At 45.0% G+C, this 18,705-nt stretch overlaps 2 protein-coding genes across 17 annotated transcripts in view; one reads left to right on the top strand and one right to left on the bottom strand.

Moving 5' to 3' along the window:
* The window catches only part of ATXN2 (ataxin 2), a 52,472-nt gene extending 43,723 nt beyond the window's left edge, over window positions 1-8,749 (top strand). For 6 of the 11 annotated variants that reach the window (XM_042441319.1, XM_042441314.1, XM_042441313.1 and 3 more), the window contains 6 exons: window positions 793-925; window positions 3,152-3,205; window positions 5,219-5,364; window positions 5,611-5,838; window positions 7,193-7,364; window positions 8,006-8,749. In XM_042441319.1, the coding sequence (XP_042297253.1) occupies window positions 793-925; window positions 3,152-3,205; window positions 5,219-5,364; window positions 5,611-5,838; window positions 7,193-7,364; window positions 8,006-8,034 (762 nt within the window). In that variant the 3' untranslated portion in view covers window positions 8,035-8,749. The remainder of the gene's footprint in view (window positions 1-792; window positions 926-3,151; window positions 3,206-5,218; window positions 5,365-5,610; window positions 5,839-7,192; window positions 7,365-8,005) is intronic. The other 5 variants (XM_042441316.1, XM_042441315.1, XM_042441320.1 and 2 more) reach the window with 4 other exon arrangements.
* Window positions 8,750-9,093: 344 nt separating this feature from the next.
* The window catches only part of SH2B3 (SH2B adaptor protein 3), a 51,745-nt gene continuing 42,133 nt past the window's right edge, over window positions 9,094-18,705 (bottom strand). For all 6 annotated transcript variants that reach the window (XM_042441326.1, XM_042441328.1, XM_042441323.1 and 3 more), the window contains exons 4-8: window positions 17,927-18,018; window positions 16,277-16,371; window positions 15,643-15,836; window positions 14,776-14,947; window positions 9,094-13,773 (exon numbers count right to left, since the gene is read on the bottom strand). In XM_042441326.1, the coding sequence (XP_042297260.1) occupies window positions 13,475-13,773; window positions 14,776-14,947; window positions 15,643-15,836; window positions 16,277-16,371; window positions 17,927-18,018 (852 nt within the window). In that variant the 3' untranslated portion in view covers window positions 9,094-13,474. The remainder of the gene's footprint in view (window positions 13,774-14,775; window positions 14,948-15,642; window positions 15,837-16,276; window positions 16,372-17,926; window positions 18,019-18,705) is intronic.

The following is an 18,705-nucleotide window of genomic DNA, read 5'->3' as shown; positions in this document are numbered from 1 at the left end:
ACAGAAGAACAATATTTCCTAAAGGGTACAAAGATAGATATTAAATTAAAAGATGCAGTTAGATATTTAGGAATAAATATTACAAAAAAATGCCAAAAATTGGAGGAACAAAATTGTAATAAATTAAGGATCAAAATTAAATGGAAACTGGAAGACTATAAATATCAAATTATCGTGGTTTGGTAGAATTGCATTAGTAAAAAAGAAAATTTTACCTAAGATACATTTTTTGTTTAGGATGTTACTAATACAAATATCAGAAGCAGAAATGAAAAATTGGCCAATATTAGTGAATCATTTTTGTAATGGGAATAACAAGATGAGGATTAATAAAATATACTGGTACAAATCCCAATAATAATAATAATATAGAGGCTGGTGAAACATCAGGAATAAACTCTTCTAGAACATGGCCATATAACCCGAAAAACCCACAAAAAACTAATAATATTTATTTATATCCCGCCTCTTCAGTTGGATCGAGGGGGCTTACAACATTAAAATAGCATTAAAATACAAAATAATAATTAATATCATATAAACCCTATAGCCCTTGTACCATAATAACACAGATTAGAAAATCTGACAGAATAGAGCTATGGTAGATCATGAAGCTTTTTTAAATAATATTTTGCACACCTAATTTGAGACTTAGGTTTCTGATATCCAAGTCATCCTTGATAATACATTGATCTAATCTGGAGCGCCTTTTTTGTTGTTGTTTCTCCAAACATACCTGTGGTGACGTATTTCTTCTTTTGCATTTTTCTCTCTCTCTTATACCCAATGCAGCACCCTCATGTTTATAGCCCTGTCATACAGGGCAGTGCTAGGATGATGGCGCCACCAGCACACCTGCAGCCTGGCTTAGTTTCTTCCACTGCTACGCAGTATGGTGCTCATGAGCAGACACACACGATGTATGGTAGGACACGTCCTTTGCTGTTTTTTAACCTTTTTCAGATTCTCCCTTTGCCCTGGGAGATGGCATTACTGAATCGATAAGGGGAAAGGAGCACTTTCTGCTTGAGTTTTAAAATCAATTGTGACCCTCCTCCGATTGCTGGAGATTTGGGGAGCCAAGTGCAGTTTGTAAAGCATAGGAACACTTGGGACTCTTCCATTTCAGATCCCATTTTAAAACACAGCACACTGCAGTCTTCCCATCCCTTTCCTTTCTCTCCAAAGGCCTTTTCAGAATACTTTATTTTGTCACTGTGTGCACATTTGCATGTCTATGTCATCATTTGCACATGCGAATGAGCTGGAAGCCTTGCCATCATTCAGCTTCTGCTGACATAGTACTATTCAGCAAAGAGCAGCCATTAGGTTTTGACAGTAGAGTCTGTATATCATGTTTTCTTCTGGATTCCTCATAAGTGCTGTTCTCTTGACTCATCCAATTTGTGCAAAGATTTTTGTGGGGCCAGAGCATCCCTTCACACAATCTTGGGAATCAATTCCTGTTCCTTAGCACTGTTCAACTATCAGTGCTTGCAGTCTTTGGATGATACCTGGGTATGAATTGTATTATGCTGGAGCCATTTTCTGCATCCTAGCACAGGGGTTCTGCAAGGCATATGTCTGGAATGAAGCATCAGGCATATTCTGCCATTTGATATCTATGGGGAGGGTCTTGCCCACTGATTCCTTGCCCGCTGAAGCCAAGAACGACATCTTGTGAGTAAATAGCGAAGCTGCTCTTTTCCACACTTTGGCTTAAGGCAAGCTGTTGAGTAGATGTCTTCTTGACTTGCAGTGTTCTTGAAAGCTGTCTTGTAGGCCCCTTCATGAATGTGGTTGCAAGTATTGTCCAAACAAATGCTCCTTGTGTTCAGAGTACTCCTCTGGCACTTTAAGGATGAGAGCCCTCTCTTGCTTGGAGCAAGACACTGGGGTGCTTTTAGATTAAGACATGAGGATGATATTCTTTGGCATTGCTAGCCAGTGGCATCTTGTGTGGAGCCACTGCCTAGCAAAGGGGAGTCTACAGGTAGGACTACTTCTCTGACTTATTGTCTTATTTTGGGAGGCTGTTGTTTGGCTGGGAGACATATGCAAGCCTGAAGCCAACTACCCTTGCAGAACCCCTGGTAAGGTGGGGAGTTCAGTGACCAAACCCCTGAGTCAGAGCACCATGGCTATGGCTTTGGTACCATTACTGTGGGAATGTGGGCTCTCCTTTAGTTGGGAAAATCAGTGGTAGACCATGTACTTTGCATGCAGAAGGCCTAGTTTCAATTCCCAGCATCTCATGCTTTCTTGACTGCCTTGCACCAAGTTGTCTTCCACTAGTAAAGGAGTGGTGTTTGTTTTGAGGTGAACCAGGAAATCCTCCCTCAAAATCTCACCTTCATGATGTTATTGGTGATCAGCAAGTCCCTTTTCCCCTCAGCCCCTTAACTCCCACTCCCATCTGAAATGTGGAGATTGTAATACTTACTGGTCTTGCAGGATTGCAGTTGATATTTCTGAATCAAATGCACATGCTTGAACTTTGGGGAGAGAAAGCAGAAAGTGGTGGTGTTCTATCCAGTGTCTATTTTGGATCATAGCAAAGCTGGCCTATGTTAATATGCAGTACACCTTGCTCCAAAAGGTGGTACCTGACAGAGGAGTTACTTGGTATTCATTGCGATTAACCACTTGCATAAATATGTAAGTAGCAGGAGCCAGGAACTGCAGAACTTCTGTGGAGACTTGAAAGGCTTATTCTAAAGTGTAGACCCAAATAAGGTTTATGCCTGTGATTCTTGATCTTCCTATTTGATCAATATGTTTCTTGTTTTTGGTTTTCTCTCCTTGTCTCTCATGCTTTGTGTTTCACCTATTAATTGTCTGTCTCTATTAAAATGTTGGTATGCTGAACTGAACAATATGTGGGGGGGATGAAAGGACTATGCTTATTGAGGAAATCCAGTTTTGATGTATTTATCTTGGTTGCAAATATTTTTAAATGCTGTGGTAATTTAACATAATGTATAGTCCAGATGAAGATTTTGTGCCTTTGAAGATCTTTCTAATTTTTTCCCTCTTTGCCAATTATTTTGTGTATAAAACAATCTCTGACTGTTAACCTTTCCAGAAGACTGGAAGTGGTGCTTTCCTCTTGTGCATGTGGCTAATTTCCCTTTCTATTTCCCAAATTCAGCATGTCCCAAAATACCCTACAGCAAGGAGACAGGCCCTTCTTTCTACTTTGCCAGTGAGTTGGGGTTTTTTGTACTAACTTTGATTGTTGTATAGTTAACAGCTTTGAAAAAAATCTTGTCAGGGATAGGCTTGTTGGACAAATGTCTTCTGTCTTAACACGAAATCTATGCAAAATTAGATGAGACACAGTGAATCTTGTAGGAATGTAAAGATGCTGAATGATGTTTTGATTATTTTTATGAGCAATTTGCCAAAAGTGACAAAAATGGGCCGAGTTGTATATATGCATATGTGTGTCTCTGTGTGTGTCCTGCAGTTCCTTGGACCAACAGAGTCAGGGCAACGATGGGCAAAAGGAGTGGCGTGCCCCAAGGGTGCCCTGCCACACACTAAAGACCATGGAGGATAATTTTGTCATGACTGGACAGGGGCTGGCCTGTTTTATGTGTGTTTGTGTGGGTCCTCTCCCCTCCAAAACTGGTGGTGAGTTCTGTTTCTTCCCTGTTTGGGACAAAGACCACTCCAGGGGTGAAATCAGGTCTGGTAGCCCCGCAATGTGGTGAAGATGTGAACCTCTAGAGTTCATGGGGGTACTTTTCAAGTGGAGCTTTTGACTGGAGGCATGTGGATGGGAGGTCTGGAGCATTGTGGAGCATGTGTGGCTCCTGGACCTAAGGAAGTCACCCACCTCCATCTGTTCCCTGCGAAAGGAGGTTTATTGGCATTGCAGTGGTCCACAGTCATTTGTGCAGAGTTCTTGGTTCTGAGAACGAAGGTTTAAGTTTTATGGGCCAGGGGAAGGAAAAGAGGGGACCCAGAAGGGCAGTGAATGGGCCCTGAGACTCATGTCTGTGACTTAGGCAAGATCTAACCTAACAGAGCTGGCACAGAGAGCTTGCTGCCAACTTGCCTAATAGAGGCCAGAAAACGTTTAAGAGGAAGCAGCTAAATTACATGTAAGCTAGCATCAGTGTTGCATTCTGCAGTTTAGCGTGTATACTCGACTATAAGTCAAACTCATGTATAAATCGAGGGCAGGTTTTGGGGGGCAAAATTAGGGATTTTGATATGACCTGTGGATAAGTCGAGGATAAAACTGAGGAGCACGTAATAAAGGATGTAAAGGATGAAGCCAAGGAAAACAATGCCAAAGAACATACAAAGTTCCAGCCGGCATAACTGTTTGTGGTCACACTAAAGTCTGGATGGATGAGAGAACAGAGGGGGATCAGTGCTTTTTAAAATGAGACTTAAAGTATAGTACTTGCGTTAACCCATGGTTAAATTGACACAGGTTTTTGGGGTCAATTCTTTGAGTAAAATAGATATACAGTATTTGTCATTGCCTGGGCCCTTGAATCTTCCAAGTTCCAGAGCAATGTACAGTTAGCCCATCGTAGCCACAGATTCTGCACTCTTGGATTTAACATCCTTGAAAACACCTCCCCCCCCCCCCATATTCCAATAAGTAAACATTAATTTTGCCATTTTATGTAAAGAACACCATCGTGATGGTCAAATGTGAGCTCCTTTTGATGGCTACCCCAGTAAAACCCTTGTCTCGGGTTCTGTCGGCTACAAAGATGGGAATGATTCCCTCCAGGCTCCCAGTAAGAAATCCGAAGAGTCCCACAAAGCCTTTAACCTTTAGGGCTTCAGCATTCCGCTTCTTGTTTGGTCGGGACATCTATCAGATGGGCTATGAAGTTATTGTTTGAGAGAATATCAAGTTATGACAAGATTAACAAACTAGGTAAGCCTGCAGCCTTCATGGCTGATACCAGTCTGGATTCTGCCATTTGCTGCTAGAGCTGCAGCCTTTGCAGTGGTGGCTAGGTACCAATGAACATCTTAGAAATTGGACTGTGCATGTCAAATCCAGGTGCAGCCCTTCTGTTTGCTCCTTCCAAGGGGCATGTTATTCAAGAATCCTGCTTTGAGGAAAAGGGTCAACCCTGGTAAGAAAAGTTGTTACTACAAAAAGAGATGTTTAGTCACAGGAGTTGTATGTGCTTTTCTGAACTGGATGTCAGTTCTCCATTTCTCTTTTTTCTTTCCTTCCAAGTTTCCACTGGTTCTCTTGCTCAGCAATATGCCCATCCGAGTGCCACCCTACATCCGCACCCAGCCCACCCACAGCCTTCTGCCACCCCCACTGGCCAGCAGCAGAGTCAGCATGGAGGAAGCCACCCAGCCCCCAGCCCAGTGCAGGTAAGAGCGCCAACTGCTGGTCTTTGTGTTTGACTGTGTGTCCTTGATAAAATGCACAATTACTCTAGCAAAAAGTGGCTTTAGGTAGTAGGAACTGCTGTCCTGGTGAGAGGCTGTCATTTCCCCCAGAAAAGTGTTAGCATCTAGGATTAACTGTGACAAAAATGTTTCTGAGCATGAGCGTTCTGCGATGCCCTGCTTGGTCACCCATTTCTCATGTTTTCTGTCTCTCCTCTGTGCGTGAAGCCCCATCAACACCAGGCTGCCCAGGCCCTCCACTTGACAAATGCTCAGCAGCAGTCAGCTATCTATCACACCGGTCTTGCACCAACTCCTCCTTCCATGACCCCCGGGTCCAACACCCAGTCTCCGCAGAGCAGCTTCCCAACAGCACAACAGACAGTGTTTGCCATCCATCCTTCCCACGTCCAGCCTGCCTACACCAACCCACCGCACATGGCCCACGTCCCCCAGGTAACAAGGGCTTTGACAGGCCCCCAGTGGCTCTCTGTATCAGGGAGATGGAGACTGTGGGGGATGTTTCTCTGTAACAGTGGGCTTGAAACCAGGAAGGGTAATGCCAGGCTCTGTCTACCACCAAGCTGTGACTGGTAAAACTCTCCCATCTCCTTTCCTGACACATGCTAAGCTACATGTTCACCAGGGCTGAGGGAGAAAGACTTCTCCACTAGTGATCCTGAAGGTGGCAACCAGCCTTTTGAGTTGGCTGTTGTACATACCCGTGAGACTTGGCTAGTTTGGAAGACAAGAGTGATGGGGTGACTGTGTGCTTGAGTCCACATAGTGCTTCAGAAAAAGTTGCCTCTCTTCAAAGATACCACAATCTGCATCCATTGGCCCTTTGAAGCATAACCAAGGAAAATTTAAAATCTGTCCACCTTGCTGATACCTAAAAAGACACTTCTCCGTAGGGCAGAGATTGGCCGCCAAGCACCCTCCACTACAAAGCAGGATGAAAAGGGCCCTACTTCAACTAGTTGGGGAAAGCCTGCCCCCCATGGCTACATTTAAAGGTCTTCTACCAACCTTTTGGGGAGAAATAATTCCTATTTAATTTTGGTTGTTTCCACTTTTCTTCCTTGTCAAATAAAGTTGTCTACTGGGCCTAAAATAGCAGGGGGTGGGGAGCATGGCAAAATTTCCCCTACTTCTTTTCAGGGTGTGTGTTTGGTATGTCTGTCTCTCTGAGGGGGAGGCACAGCTGGAGGGGCTGGGATATGTGGCTGCCTGAGGTTTCGTGGATGGCTGGTGCAGGCCCCTTCCCTTGTGCTAAAAACCCTGCTTGGCTGAAGCCAGAACGGGTTGTCTCAGTGGTTGAGTTGTCTGGAGGCCAGTTGTGGCAATGATTTCTTGAATGTTTGGTGGCAGGGGCCTGCCTAGGAATGGTAAGTTAGGGTGGTAAAGGTGTAGCAACAGAGTAGGTAAGTGGATCTTTTGGGTCTGAGATCAGAGAACTGAAAAAAGTCCTTTGCTGGGCAATCTGAAGTCTCCATCTTCCCCTGTGCTGTGAGATTGTATTGCTGGTAATGGTGGCATTTCTCTTTTCTTTATTCAAACAGGGCAGGAGGCTTCTTCCCCTCCCTGCTGCTCTTCTCTTGCCCTTTCTCCTCCTCGTAATGTCCACCTTTCCAAACTCAGCCAGTGCTTGCCCTGTTTCCTTTGTGCGACCTGCCAGCGAGGGCCCTTGTGCTTTGGGGTGTGCTAGTTGTCTAAGTGAGGCAGGCACTGGAGCGCTGTGGCAGGGAGTCCCCTGGCCTGGCGTGGGTCCCTCCTTGTGACCTTGCTACTAAAGAGCTCTTTGTTTCAGGCCCATGTGCAGTCGGGGATGGCTCCTTCTCACCCAACTGCCCAGGCTCCAATGATGCTCATGACGACCCAGCCGCCACCCGGTGGGGCCCAAGCCGCCATTGCGCAAAGTGCACTACAGCACATTCCAGTTTCGACAGCAACACACTTCCCCTATATGACGCACCCTTCAGGTGAGAGGAGTGCATGTGCCATGCAGAGTGCAGAAAGCCAGGAGAGAAGAATGGAGAGGAAGCAGAAAGAAGGCTGTATGAGAGCAACTAGACGTGGAGCATGGAGATAGGGAGCTGTAGAGCAGGGTTGCCCCCCAAGAGGATGGCAGTTTGTAGCGGTTGCTCCTCCCTTACTAGAGGGAGAGGAGGGGTGCCATCTAGACTGCATCAGTTGGAATCCCCACCTGCCTGGTTTCTTGGAAGCACTAGACACATCTAGGTATCCTGCAGTGTTCAGAAGTTATCAGAGGAATGGCTCTGCTTTGGTCCTGCCATCTCAGAAATGGGATGCTTGGAAAGTGGGATGAGCTTGGTCCTGCCTGCCGTTTCCAAGCCTTGACTTGCTGCGGTTCTTGCTGTGCTCTGGTGGTGGTGAAGCAACTGTTCTCTCGACTTCTCTCTTGTTCCTCTTCCCCAGCCCTCCTCTCTTTAGGGATAAAGGGACAACTAAGTTGGCTTTGCTGATATTTATGTAGATGGTAGCAGCAGCTAGAGATCTCTTACAGTCAAGTTGCTTTAGAATTGCTCTTAATGGGCTTTGGAGGGATTGCTCTCACGTCTCAAATCTGTTCTCTTCTCCCCCTTCCCCTTTCTCTTTACAGTACAAACCCACCATCAACAACAGTTGTAAAGCTGACCTGGAGTAACTGTGAGGCTGGATCCCTCTTTCCTTCTCCCCCCCTCCTTTGTTTCTTTTTGTTTTTAGGCAAAAGAACCTACCTTCCTCTGCTTCTGCCAACTTTGGAAGCACAGAAACAAAACAAAAAACAAAAAACCTAGCATTTCTCTCTCTCTCTTTTGGTTTGTTTTTATGAGGAAAAAAATGTAACATCAAAAAGGATATCAGTGGGAGAAATCTGAACTCAGACAAAGGCATGTTAGAACCCTTGGGGAACAAACAATTCCATAATTCCATACGTTGTGACAAAGAGAAAGCAAAACACAAAACTTTCACCTCAGGCCCCAGTTCCGCTTGCAGAAAAACTGGAAAAGCTATTTATTTTTTAAAACAACCCTTCAACGGTGACAAATTCATCAGCTAGAGAAATACTTAAATGAGAGTGATTTCTTGCTGCTATTCTCACTAAAAAAAAAAGAAAACCAAGACTTTAAAAAAAATCCCTTTTACTTCTAACTAAACTTGAAAGAGGTTTGGAAAAATTTAAATTCTAATCGTCAAACGGATAAGGATTTATTATTTATAAAATCATGTTTGATGAGGGGGGGGGACTGCTGCCGCGAGGCAGCAGTGTAACTTTTAAGTTAAGAGGAAACTTTTACTTTGTAGATAATATAAAATAAAAACTTTAAAAAAAATAAAAAATAAAAAAAGTTTTAAAAACTGACCTTTCTTTGCTGGTGTCTGTGTTTGTTGCCGCTATGACTTTTTCCCTTCCTGCAGTTCAGTCCAGCTTAGAAATCTAGTGGTGCATAAAGAAGCACAAATATTCTGACAGGTGAGGAAAGGAAGGCAACCAAGCTGGGCCCACCTGAAATCTGACTGCCTTGCGCCCCTGTAAGTTTGACCGCAAACCCTTCTAGCAGGACCCTCAAAGAGGATAGCAGCCCTCTCTCTTCTTCCCGTTCTCAAAGGAGTGACTGGTTTAGTCTTTAAAATACTGTAAAATGTGCACTAACACTTGTGTAAGCAGAATGGTGGGAGTAGCAAAGAATGGTCAGAGAACCACTGTTAAACTTTAAACAATTTTGTTTACTGCAAGAGCAGATCTGTATGTATATTTATGCAATATTCCAGAATAAGTTACATGTACAGTACATACAGAAACAAAATATAGAACAGTTCTACTATACAAAAGCAGAAAAGACTTAAAAAGAACACACAAGTTAACTTTGAAGTCCTATTGGTTTGGGGCATCAAGTGGCCAAACCCCTTAATGTCTTGTGTACAGAGCTAAATGTGCAGGATTTTAAAAAGACCAAACTTGTGTAGGCAAGGCTTTTGCCTCTAGCTGTCAGCTGCTCAGGCCCCGTTTTGGATGATGTTCTGTAACACCCCCCCCCACCCCCCCCTGGTTTCTTCATCCGTGGAACAGTGTGAAGAAAGCCTGGCATTCATTCAATATAGATGGCGGCTGGATGCAGGTAACCTCACTTTAAATTTCATGTTGAAAACTAACTGCAGAGGATAATTTTTGTGCTCAAATCTTTTGAATGCAGGAGTTTTGCTCATAGAAAAGAATTTGTACCATGCCTCTGAAGGTATTTTCCTTACCTGCCTTGCTGCAGGTGAATTTAGAACACCAGGCCAGAGTTTGGGAAAATTAATCTTTGCCCCACCATCCTAGGAGATTATGAGTGTCATAATCCACCAAAGTAATTTAGCCAAGCTTTGTCTGGAGTTTTGCACTAGAAAGTTTTGAAGGTTTGGCACCTCCGTTACAATGCTGAGAATGTAGAGGTTATTTCTGTTGGCACGAGTGGAAGTGCACTCTGAAAGGCTGATGGCGGCACTGATCTGGAACAGAGCCTCCCTGAGGTTTTTCCCCTTACTTTTCTGCTTTTGAGGTTCTCTTGCTTCCTTACAGACTGTCTCATGCAAGCTTGAGTTGCTTAGGCCTACTGTGTAGGAAAGGCAAGAGTCTTGTTCTTTAGAAAAATGGAATTAGATGACAGGTTGGCATTTAACCCATTAGTTGGTTGTGCATGCAGTTCAGTTTTCTGGATGCTAAAAGAACTATTGGGCAAAGGCAATTCTGGCACAAGAGGCTGAACACTGTGCATTTGTAAATGAGCTCTGCAAAATCAAGCTGGCTAGATGGCAGTCTCTTGCCATTCTTTTTGCAGTTCCAGAGTTTGTTAACTTTTTTCAGTTTGCCCTGAGAATTGAAGGAAGGCACTAAAATGCTTGCAAATGTCTCAGCCTAGTTCCTGTGTTCAGTCAAGCAAGTGCAGCTTTGGCTGACTTGTTGCTTCCCAATTTTCCTCACTTTCTTTGTTGCTTAGATGATATTCTGTAGTAGTTTTTTGTGTTGCACATTGGTATGGGTTGCTATAGAAATTATGAACTTTAAAATAATATCTTCCCTTCCTTTTTGAGGGGAGAAATGGGTGTTGTGACAAATCTCCCCTACCTTTCCACCCAACACACAGGTCCCTCGAGACCCATAACATCAGGCTATCAATCATGTGTGAATAAACAGATTAAAATGAGCAATAACTACAGGGTTTGTGAGCATGGACTGTTGCTGGTTTGGGATTTACCTTGAGATGTTGGTTAATTTGATAGATATTTTTCCCACCAGATCTCACACAGAGAATGGCAACTAAGCCCTTGTTTGTGTCTCAAGCCGTTAGACTAGTCTGCTATGTTCCTTAGTCAATTGTGGTCCCGTATCACATTTAATATGCTTCTAAACATAAGATGTCAAATGGGTGCATCATCTTCATGAAGGACTGGCTCTGAGGAAGCTTGGAGTAATTAGCCACCAAATAAAAAGCCTTAATGCTGGTGAAAAAGCCAAAGGGCTCTGGGTTTGAAAAGGCAAGACGTTTCCAGATTCCCCTTGTAGCCGCTTGATCTCAGAGTGTTGACCTAGTGTTTGCAAGGCTCAGTGTGCTAGAGCTGGGGACTCCCTGAGTTTCTAAGCAACTGGCTTGAAGGTCATGGGAGCTGTGTGATAAGAGGTGCTAGCTGTTGTTGTTTTTGTTAAGGTTGGGAGGAGTGCAAAATAATCCTTTCTCTAGAATGGTTGAAAAGTCATTTGAGATTGGATCACCTTTCTCTCAGGTGTTTACTTCAGGATAGTGGGGCAGAAAGTCCCTTGCTGGTAGCAGGGAAGAACCCCTCTATTGCTAGTCTGGGTTGGATGAGGCCTGTTTTTTTGCACCTTGCTCAAGGAAGTAGCCAGTCTCTCCTTGTGCAAGCCGTTTTGTCTAGCAGTGCAATGGCAGCTGGGTGGCACAGGTTTGCTGTCTGTCCCTAACAGCCGCTGACTAGGGAGGCATGCCCAACTGCCCTCGTACCACAGCTGGATGAGGAGTAGCTTTGCCCACACACTTTGATGGAGCGTAGGTCCCTAAGCAGCCAAAGTGGAAAAGGCTAGATGACTCACTAATAAGACAGCTTTCCAAGTTCTATTTGTTTTGTGTGGCTTCTAAGAATCCAACTTGTTCTTCACAGGAAGCCAAAGATATTCCACTTGCTCTTTTGCCGGCTCATGCTGAAGGAAAAGCTCCATTTTGTTTGTCCAAGTAGTACTTGGTACCCTCCCTGCCTTGCCATTTAGAGGCCTTGGGTTGGGGCTGCAGCTCAAGTTGTTTTAGTGGGTCATGGGAACACACAAGTGTTGGTCAAGTGAAAGAAGATAGGTTGTGTCCTGCTTGATGACAGCCTAGCAAAGGAATCAGGCTAGGCGAGGAAGAAGCTAATTTTAACAAAGGGCAGCATGAACCTGTATGCCTGGCTTGAGACAAATTCATTCTGTAGCAGAGAAAAATGAAGCTCCATTTTAAAACTAGGAAGCAAGGGCATGCCCTCAGGCCTCCTGACTCATGCGCTTGTCTTTGGCAAAACCTTTCCTCTGTTGGGTGCTGGACACTTGCACAGGCTTCCTCCTGTCAAGAAAGCCCTCTCAGTGGTTTTAAAGGAATGTCATGAGAAATGTTTTCAGTGGCACAAAACCTTCCAAATGTGTGGTTCCAATCTTGTGATGAAAACATTTCTGCCCAGCAGAGGCTGCTGTCTTCTCATATAGCTTCTGCTTTATCTCCATTTTAACAGCAAACTTGGACAGATGCGAGAAAACGGCTGCTTCATCGGGAGTGAGGCACAAGAAAGACAGGCACCTAGGAAATGGGAGTTGCTGGTTTTGAAAATGTTACTGGTAAGCAAGACTAGTGTAGTGCGGGGTGGAGTAGAAAGTAGTGATGAAGTGCCTACTTGCTCCCCTCTTCAAAAGAAGGGGCAGGTGTCAAATGAGATGGGTTACTAGAATCAGTTTGAAGCAGCCACACTCAGGGTCACTAATACTAGAAGTAGAAGATTTAACAGTGACAGTGCCCCCCTCACAACACCCACCCACCACCAGGGCAAACGTCTTCAAGGGTGCAGTAGAGCATGGTACTTTGAAAACATCTGAGGTCTCCTTTAGTCACTCATCCAGCATTTCCAGTTAAAAGGCGGCACTAGCTAGGGCCAAGAAGGAAGTTCTCTCACCTTACCAGAACCACCTGACTCTAACTCCCATTAACCTTGGGCCAGTGTTGTAGAGTGATGGGGAGTTGTAGTAGAACTTCTTATACAGGTTCCTTACATCATTACCAGATTGTGTAGGGCAGTTTCCTACATGCCAAAGGTGAGCTCCTCCGTGACAGACACAATTGCAGCTCCTGTGCAGTTCAATTTGTGTGTTTTGTTGCAAAGCTGCACAGTTAAAAACATTCAAGGGAAGGAAATCTGTTGAGATGGGTTGCTAGAGCTGAGACTGCTTGTCATTCAGCCCGCAAAGGAGATGTTTAGTGTTTAGCTAGTCAATATAACAGGGGTATCAGAAGGCCTATGTTGTGGTTGTTTCTGGTGTGTGCTGTTTCAGCAGTAGTCTGTTTCTAGTCATGTAACCCTGCATGACACAAACTTAATAAAAAAACAACACTTGACACTAATCCTTGAAACAGACAAGAAAGTAACACTGCGCAAGGGTGAGAGTGCCTTAATTCAACAATAATGTGAAATTCAAGAGGCAGAAAGAGGAGGGTGGGTCTGTTTGGTCAGTAACAGCAACCAGTTTGACCTGTTTACTTCCATTTTCCACTACCCAGCCTCTCCCCTCAAAAGAGGAATGGGATGAGAGAAAGAGACCAAAGGTAAACAACTGCAGAGGATTGTATATACCTGTAGCAAAGCACCAGGAACCTCAAAGCAAAGGCAAAGCCATGTGCAAAACCGATAAGAGAAGAAGAACGTGGGCAAAACAAATGGCCCTTGAACAGACCAAATCCAAGACTGACAGCCACAGGGCCATGAGCTATTCAATCTCAAATAGTTAACACAACTTCAGTGGCCTTCCAAAACATTTTGGCAAAAAGAGTTTTGTGCAAAAGCAGGTGCTGTGTCAGAGGGAGGTGTACTGGTTGTTAACCGCCCGCAGGTGGCCCCTCCCTTGGGAGTCCATCTCATAGTCGCTGTCCCACTGGCGCGGTGGGGCTGGGCCATGGAGTGGCATGGCCGCCGTGCTGCTGGCCAGCTCTTCGGGAGGGGGCACCAGGTGGAAGATTTGCTCCCCTGAGGAGTTGCGGCGAAGGTTGTCAGCCAGCTGCATCCGGGGACATCTGGATGGGCTAAACTGGGAAAGGCTCTCTGGATTCCACTGGTGGACTAAGGTGGAGAATGGCACTGTGTTGCTGCTGGGGCCTGCCATTCAGGAGAAGAGAGGAAAAAAACCAGTCCAGTCAGGCTGTCTGTAGTATGAACGCCTTTCTAAACAGACAACCCAACATCTGCATTCAACTAAGAGTACAACTCAATGACATTGCTGTGGGGAAGATAAGGTGTCATATAATACACTTACCCTATTCCCTTCTCTGCTTTCTGAGGTTTCAACATATTGGCATTACCTCAAAAATACTCCTTTGGTACTTAAGAACTAGAATCCTGCTTATTTTTCATTTTCTTTAAAAAAAAAAGCTTAAGAGTCTCCAGCAGCTAAACTTTCTTCTTAGGATGTCATTTTGTTCTACAGAACTGATAGGCACACAGATACCTGGGCATTTGTTCCTAGGGTACTGACAAGCTGTAATTTTTTGGTTTGAAGGGTTTCCCATTTGTGTGCCTCAGTGCCAAACCCTGGCAACAGTGAACTCCACAATATTTTCCTCATACACAATATGCATTGACATTAATCCTCTAGAAGTATCAAGAGTGTCAATTATTAGGCCAGCCCCTGGTTCTGTCTGGCCAAGATTCTGCTTGACTCTTGCTTCCTGCCTGCTCCTGCTGTTCTACCGATTTACAATAATAATAAAATGTAACCTCTGCAGATGTTCATGGAAGTTGACTTGTATGGGTACAAGAACATACTGTTCTTAACGTTGCCTTTCCCTGCCCTATCACTAGTTATTGCTGACTTGCTGCTCAAGAAGTGGCCATGTTTTACCCTGTCTGATCCCTTTGTGACATTCCACAATTGCTACTAGACAGACGCCATTCATAAATGTGATGGAGACTTCTCTACAAAGCAATTAACACCTAAGCTAAAAATAACTTGCTTTGCTTGCATGTACACAAAACAAATGCATATGCTCACATCTATTCTAGAGCTGGTTCAGCAGACAGAAGCTTCCACTTTGAAAGCAAAAGAGAGATTCCCCCCTCCCCCAACAACAAATTTCAAATGACACACAGCAGCTCTCTTACCTTGTGTATGTGGGACAACCACCACGTAGCTGGACAGCTGCACATTACAGGCAGTGCCACACTCCAAGGGGATGGGACAGCGTTGGAAATGGTGTAGCATGTCCAGGATGGAGGAGAAGCGCAAATGCTGGATGCGACACTGGCCCCTCTCTGTCAGGGAAAGCCGTAGGTGCTGCCAAGACAAAACAGGAAGGGGGGGTGTTACCATTTTAGCAATTCTGGGGCACATTCCTTCCCTCTCTGCAGACACATCCCATGGTTCAGACCCCAGCATTTATAACAGGTGTGGAAGGTCGGAGGGCCATTTTGGGGGTCCTCCATGCCTGCTGTTTTGTGAAATCAGACCACTTTTGTTCTTATTTTGCTCTTTTTCAAGGGGGGGAGGGCACCAAACCACATCCCCCAACCATTTTGTCCCTACTGGGGATGTTGAGGGGCAAGGGCCATACAGAAGCCCCCCTGGGTTGCACTCATCCCCCCCCCCCCCCCCAGGCTAGACTGATCCCACCCCAGATTTGGAAGGTCCTGTAGCTAACAAGTACAGCTAGAAATCTTCTCTCCAGATTTAGAATTCAGGAGATACAGGATTTCTTTGGGCACTGCTATCTAGGCTTGGCACACGTGCAAATGCACAAAGTTTTGTTTTCTCAGCTTGCCTAAAGAGAAGTAACATATATAAAAGAAGAAGCTACTTAGATGTAGAAGGAGTGGCGGAGCTCTTCAAGTCTACTGATGTTCCTGATTTTACTACAACAGTTAAGTTCTCCCAACCACTTCCCAAGAGGAATTTGCAGGCTTCAGACACCATTGCATGTTCCCTGTTGAGGGGCCATGGAAAAAGGGCCTCCTTGAGAAGAGGTGTCTTACCTTCGCCCGTCCTTGGAAGTTGAAAGTGAGGACGTATTCTCCTCTACGCGTTTCACTCTGTCGGATGAGGAAAACCCCATGTCCCTCAAGCCCCTGGAGCTGGACAAGTTGGGCAGCTTTGACTCGAGAAATAGGGCCATGGAACCAGGGGAAGGAGGCTAGGTAGTGGTCTGGGAGGCTCGGTTGCATGGCAGCTAGGAGTGGGGAAAAGAGTGAAATAAGCCTTTAGAGCAGGGTTTCATTTTTCATCCAAATTAAAGTGGAGATGTAGGCCTGCTTCCCAGGAAAACCACAGCTTATTTGGCCTGAAACAATCCCACATCCACCCATTTCCTCAAGGACATAAGAAGTGGTTTGCTGAACTGGATCAAAGTTCAGCATTCTTGGTCTGAGTCCCACCAAGAGAAGCTGTACAGACACAAATGCGTGCGGTCTGGAAATCCAGAGAATGAACAATACAATATAAAATTTTACTGAACACCGCAGGTGAAGCAGGATGCTTTAGTACTCTCACTTGGTTAGAGTAGCATCCAGCAGCCTGCCTTTTGCTGAAAAATGCAGGACCAGAATCACCTCAAAACACTGACCACCAGCCCACGTTTCCAAAGCAGGTAGTTAGGAAGGATGCAAGTACCTTGGTTTAGGGAATCCATGCTACTGTTTGTGGGGCTCACAGTTGCTGTCTCTGAGTGAGTATCTGAGATCAGGTCAACATCATCTCCTGCAGACCTACAAAAAAGAAGCAAGTCTTCTTTCGATGCTCTGGTACAAAGGTTGTGTGAATAACACAAAGAAAGGAACCTGCTGATACAGCCAGAAGACCAACACAATTAGACATTCTAGGAGAGTATTTGTCACAGGCTTAACACCAACTCCCCATGTTGAACTTTCGAAGTAATGAATTAGTGTCTAACACTGATTTTTTGGCATAAAGAACTATGGCAAACAGCCATGGAAGAAAAATTGGCACACCAACTTAGGTCACTTACAGATAAAGCTCACAACTGTATGAAAGTGTAGCCTAGAGTTACTCATTTGTAACTGATTCCATAGTTCAGGGAATACACAGGGATCATAAAGGTTCCCCAATCCTGACTTACCAGGAAGCAGCTGCTGTAAATATCAAGGGCCTGTTCTCCTGTCAATCAGGAAGCAGACAACCTCTGACCTTTTCCCACTATGGTGCATGCTCAGGGCATAGGTGGAAAGTGGCACCTTGACACCTGCCAGCCCTGCCATGTCTAGCGGCCAACCAAGATGAAGCCCTTCTCTTCCTATTCCACCTCACAGTTGTGAATGTGCAGACACCACAACTTCAACACTGTCAGGCTTCCTTTGTTTGTAACATCTTGCCAAATGATGAGTTCTGAAGCTCTCAAAAGGCTGGCACATTTTAGTGACCTTGTTGGCTTAATAAAATTACATGAATATATGGACCTGGGGCCCTGCACAACCAGCGTGCCACTCAGCATGGCATGGACAAAGTGGTCCGGAAAGGAGCCTGCAGTTCATGGGAAAGGTTAAGACAGACATGGCCAGGCTTTTCATAAATCAGTACAGCACTCCCTACTGACAAGTTTCATGTTAGTTCAATAGCAAGAATTCCTGCTGTTCAGAAAGGGGTGTTTGGAACAGCTGTATGTGATACAGGGGGCCTGCAAGATCTAGTAACTGACTCAGCAATGAGATAAGGACCTTCTACTGATGCACAATGGCATCAGCTTCATTCTGATTCCAGAGGTTATCATAGCACAGGGGGAAAAAAGATTCCTGGTTAAGAGGGAGTCCAAGGGACAACAATCTCTATTCCCAATGACACACTCTCCAATTCTCAGCTGCGGCCAGAGTTGTGTGTACTACAGAATTTAAAACAACCAAAATAAGGTGCTCTTGTTCTGCACCAGGAAACACTGGGCTCTGCAAGCTTGCCTGCCTGCCTGCCTCTTTCCCTTTTACAGGTCAAAGATTGTGTCCTGAGAAGAATACAATCATGCAACATTTTTATTCTGTGTTTTAAAAGAAACACTTGTGCATAATTTATTCCATGGCATTTTAGCAAGGTACGCTGCAAGGGCTTACAGAAGGCACTCAAGTTTCACCCCATGTCAAACGCTGCAGATCATGCCAATACCTCCTCTAAGTCCAGAGATTTCACTAGCCATTACCCTCCCATTCAAACCTGTTGTTTAGTCATAAGCACTAGAAAACTCTTTTTAAAATCTCAGCATTCAAGATCATAGTCTGCAGAACTGTACCACACAAAAACTCCAGAGCTCTGGCTTACCCTTGAGAAAGGCAATCTTTAATTTCAGATATCCAAGATGACAGCTGCTGGTCATCACCAGCCTCAAATATGAGGTCTGTAGAGGTATTTTCCTACAGGAGATATGGGTGGGGAGAGAAAAGAGAAGCACATAAGGAACTCCTAGTAGTAGAAAGGCAAAACAGCTGCCCTGTCCTATCTGGAGAGAAAAAAAAAAGAAGGGCCTGGAGGGTGCATTTCTTTTTTGGAATCTCAGACTCTACAGAAAGAAGGGACAGCCCTGAAAAGGACAGGTTGCTTACCTGTAACAGTATTTCTTCGAGTGGTCATCTGCGAATACATACAAATGGGTTTCACTGCGCCTGCGCAGTGCTGCTCGGAACCTACTGGAATCACTGGGCAGAGTTAACTCTGCAACATATTGAAACTTTTTGGCGGTAACTCCGCCCACCCGTTATAAGGCCCCTGCCTTCCCGCTCTTTTCCCCAGTTCTCTCGGACCGACTGGAGGCGGCAGTTCTGTCCAGGTAAAATGCCAGTGCTCTCCTGACATCAAGAGAGTGTAGGCGTCGCTCCTCATCCGACGTCGGGTTGGATGCTAGAGTGGGTAACACAATGTCCTGGCACATGTGGAAAGCGGACACAACCTTCGGCAAGAAGGTAATGTCCGTACGGAGGACCACCTTGCCCTTGTGGAACCTCAGGAATGGCTGGTCCTTCCGTAAAGCACAGAGTTTGCCCGCACAGCGGGCAGAGGTGATGGCCACAAGAAAAGCGGTTTTCCAAGTCAATAGTCTCAAG

The sequence above is a fragment of the Sceloporus undulatus genome, chromosome 10 (genome assembly GCF_019175285.1).
Source record: "Sceloporus undulatus isolate JIND9_A2432 ecotype Alabama chromosome 10, SceUnd_v1.1, whole genome shotgun sequence".
Lineage (NCBI taxonomy): Eukaryota > Metazoa > Chordata > Lepidosauria > Squamata > Phrynosomatidae > Sceloporus > Sceloporus undulatus.
This window is presented reverse-complemented; position numbering and strand designations above follow the sequence as displayed.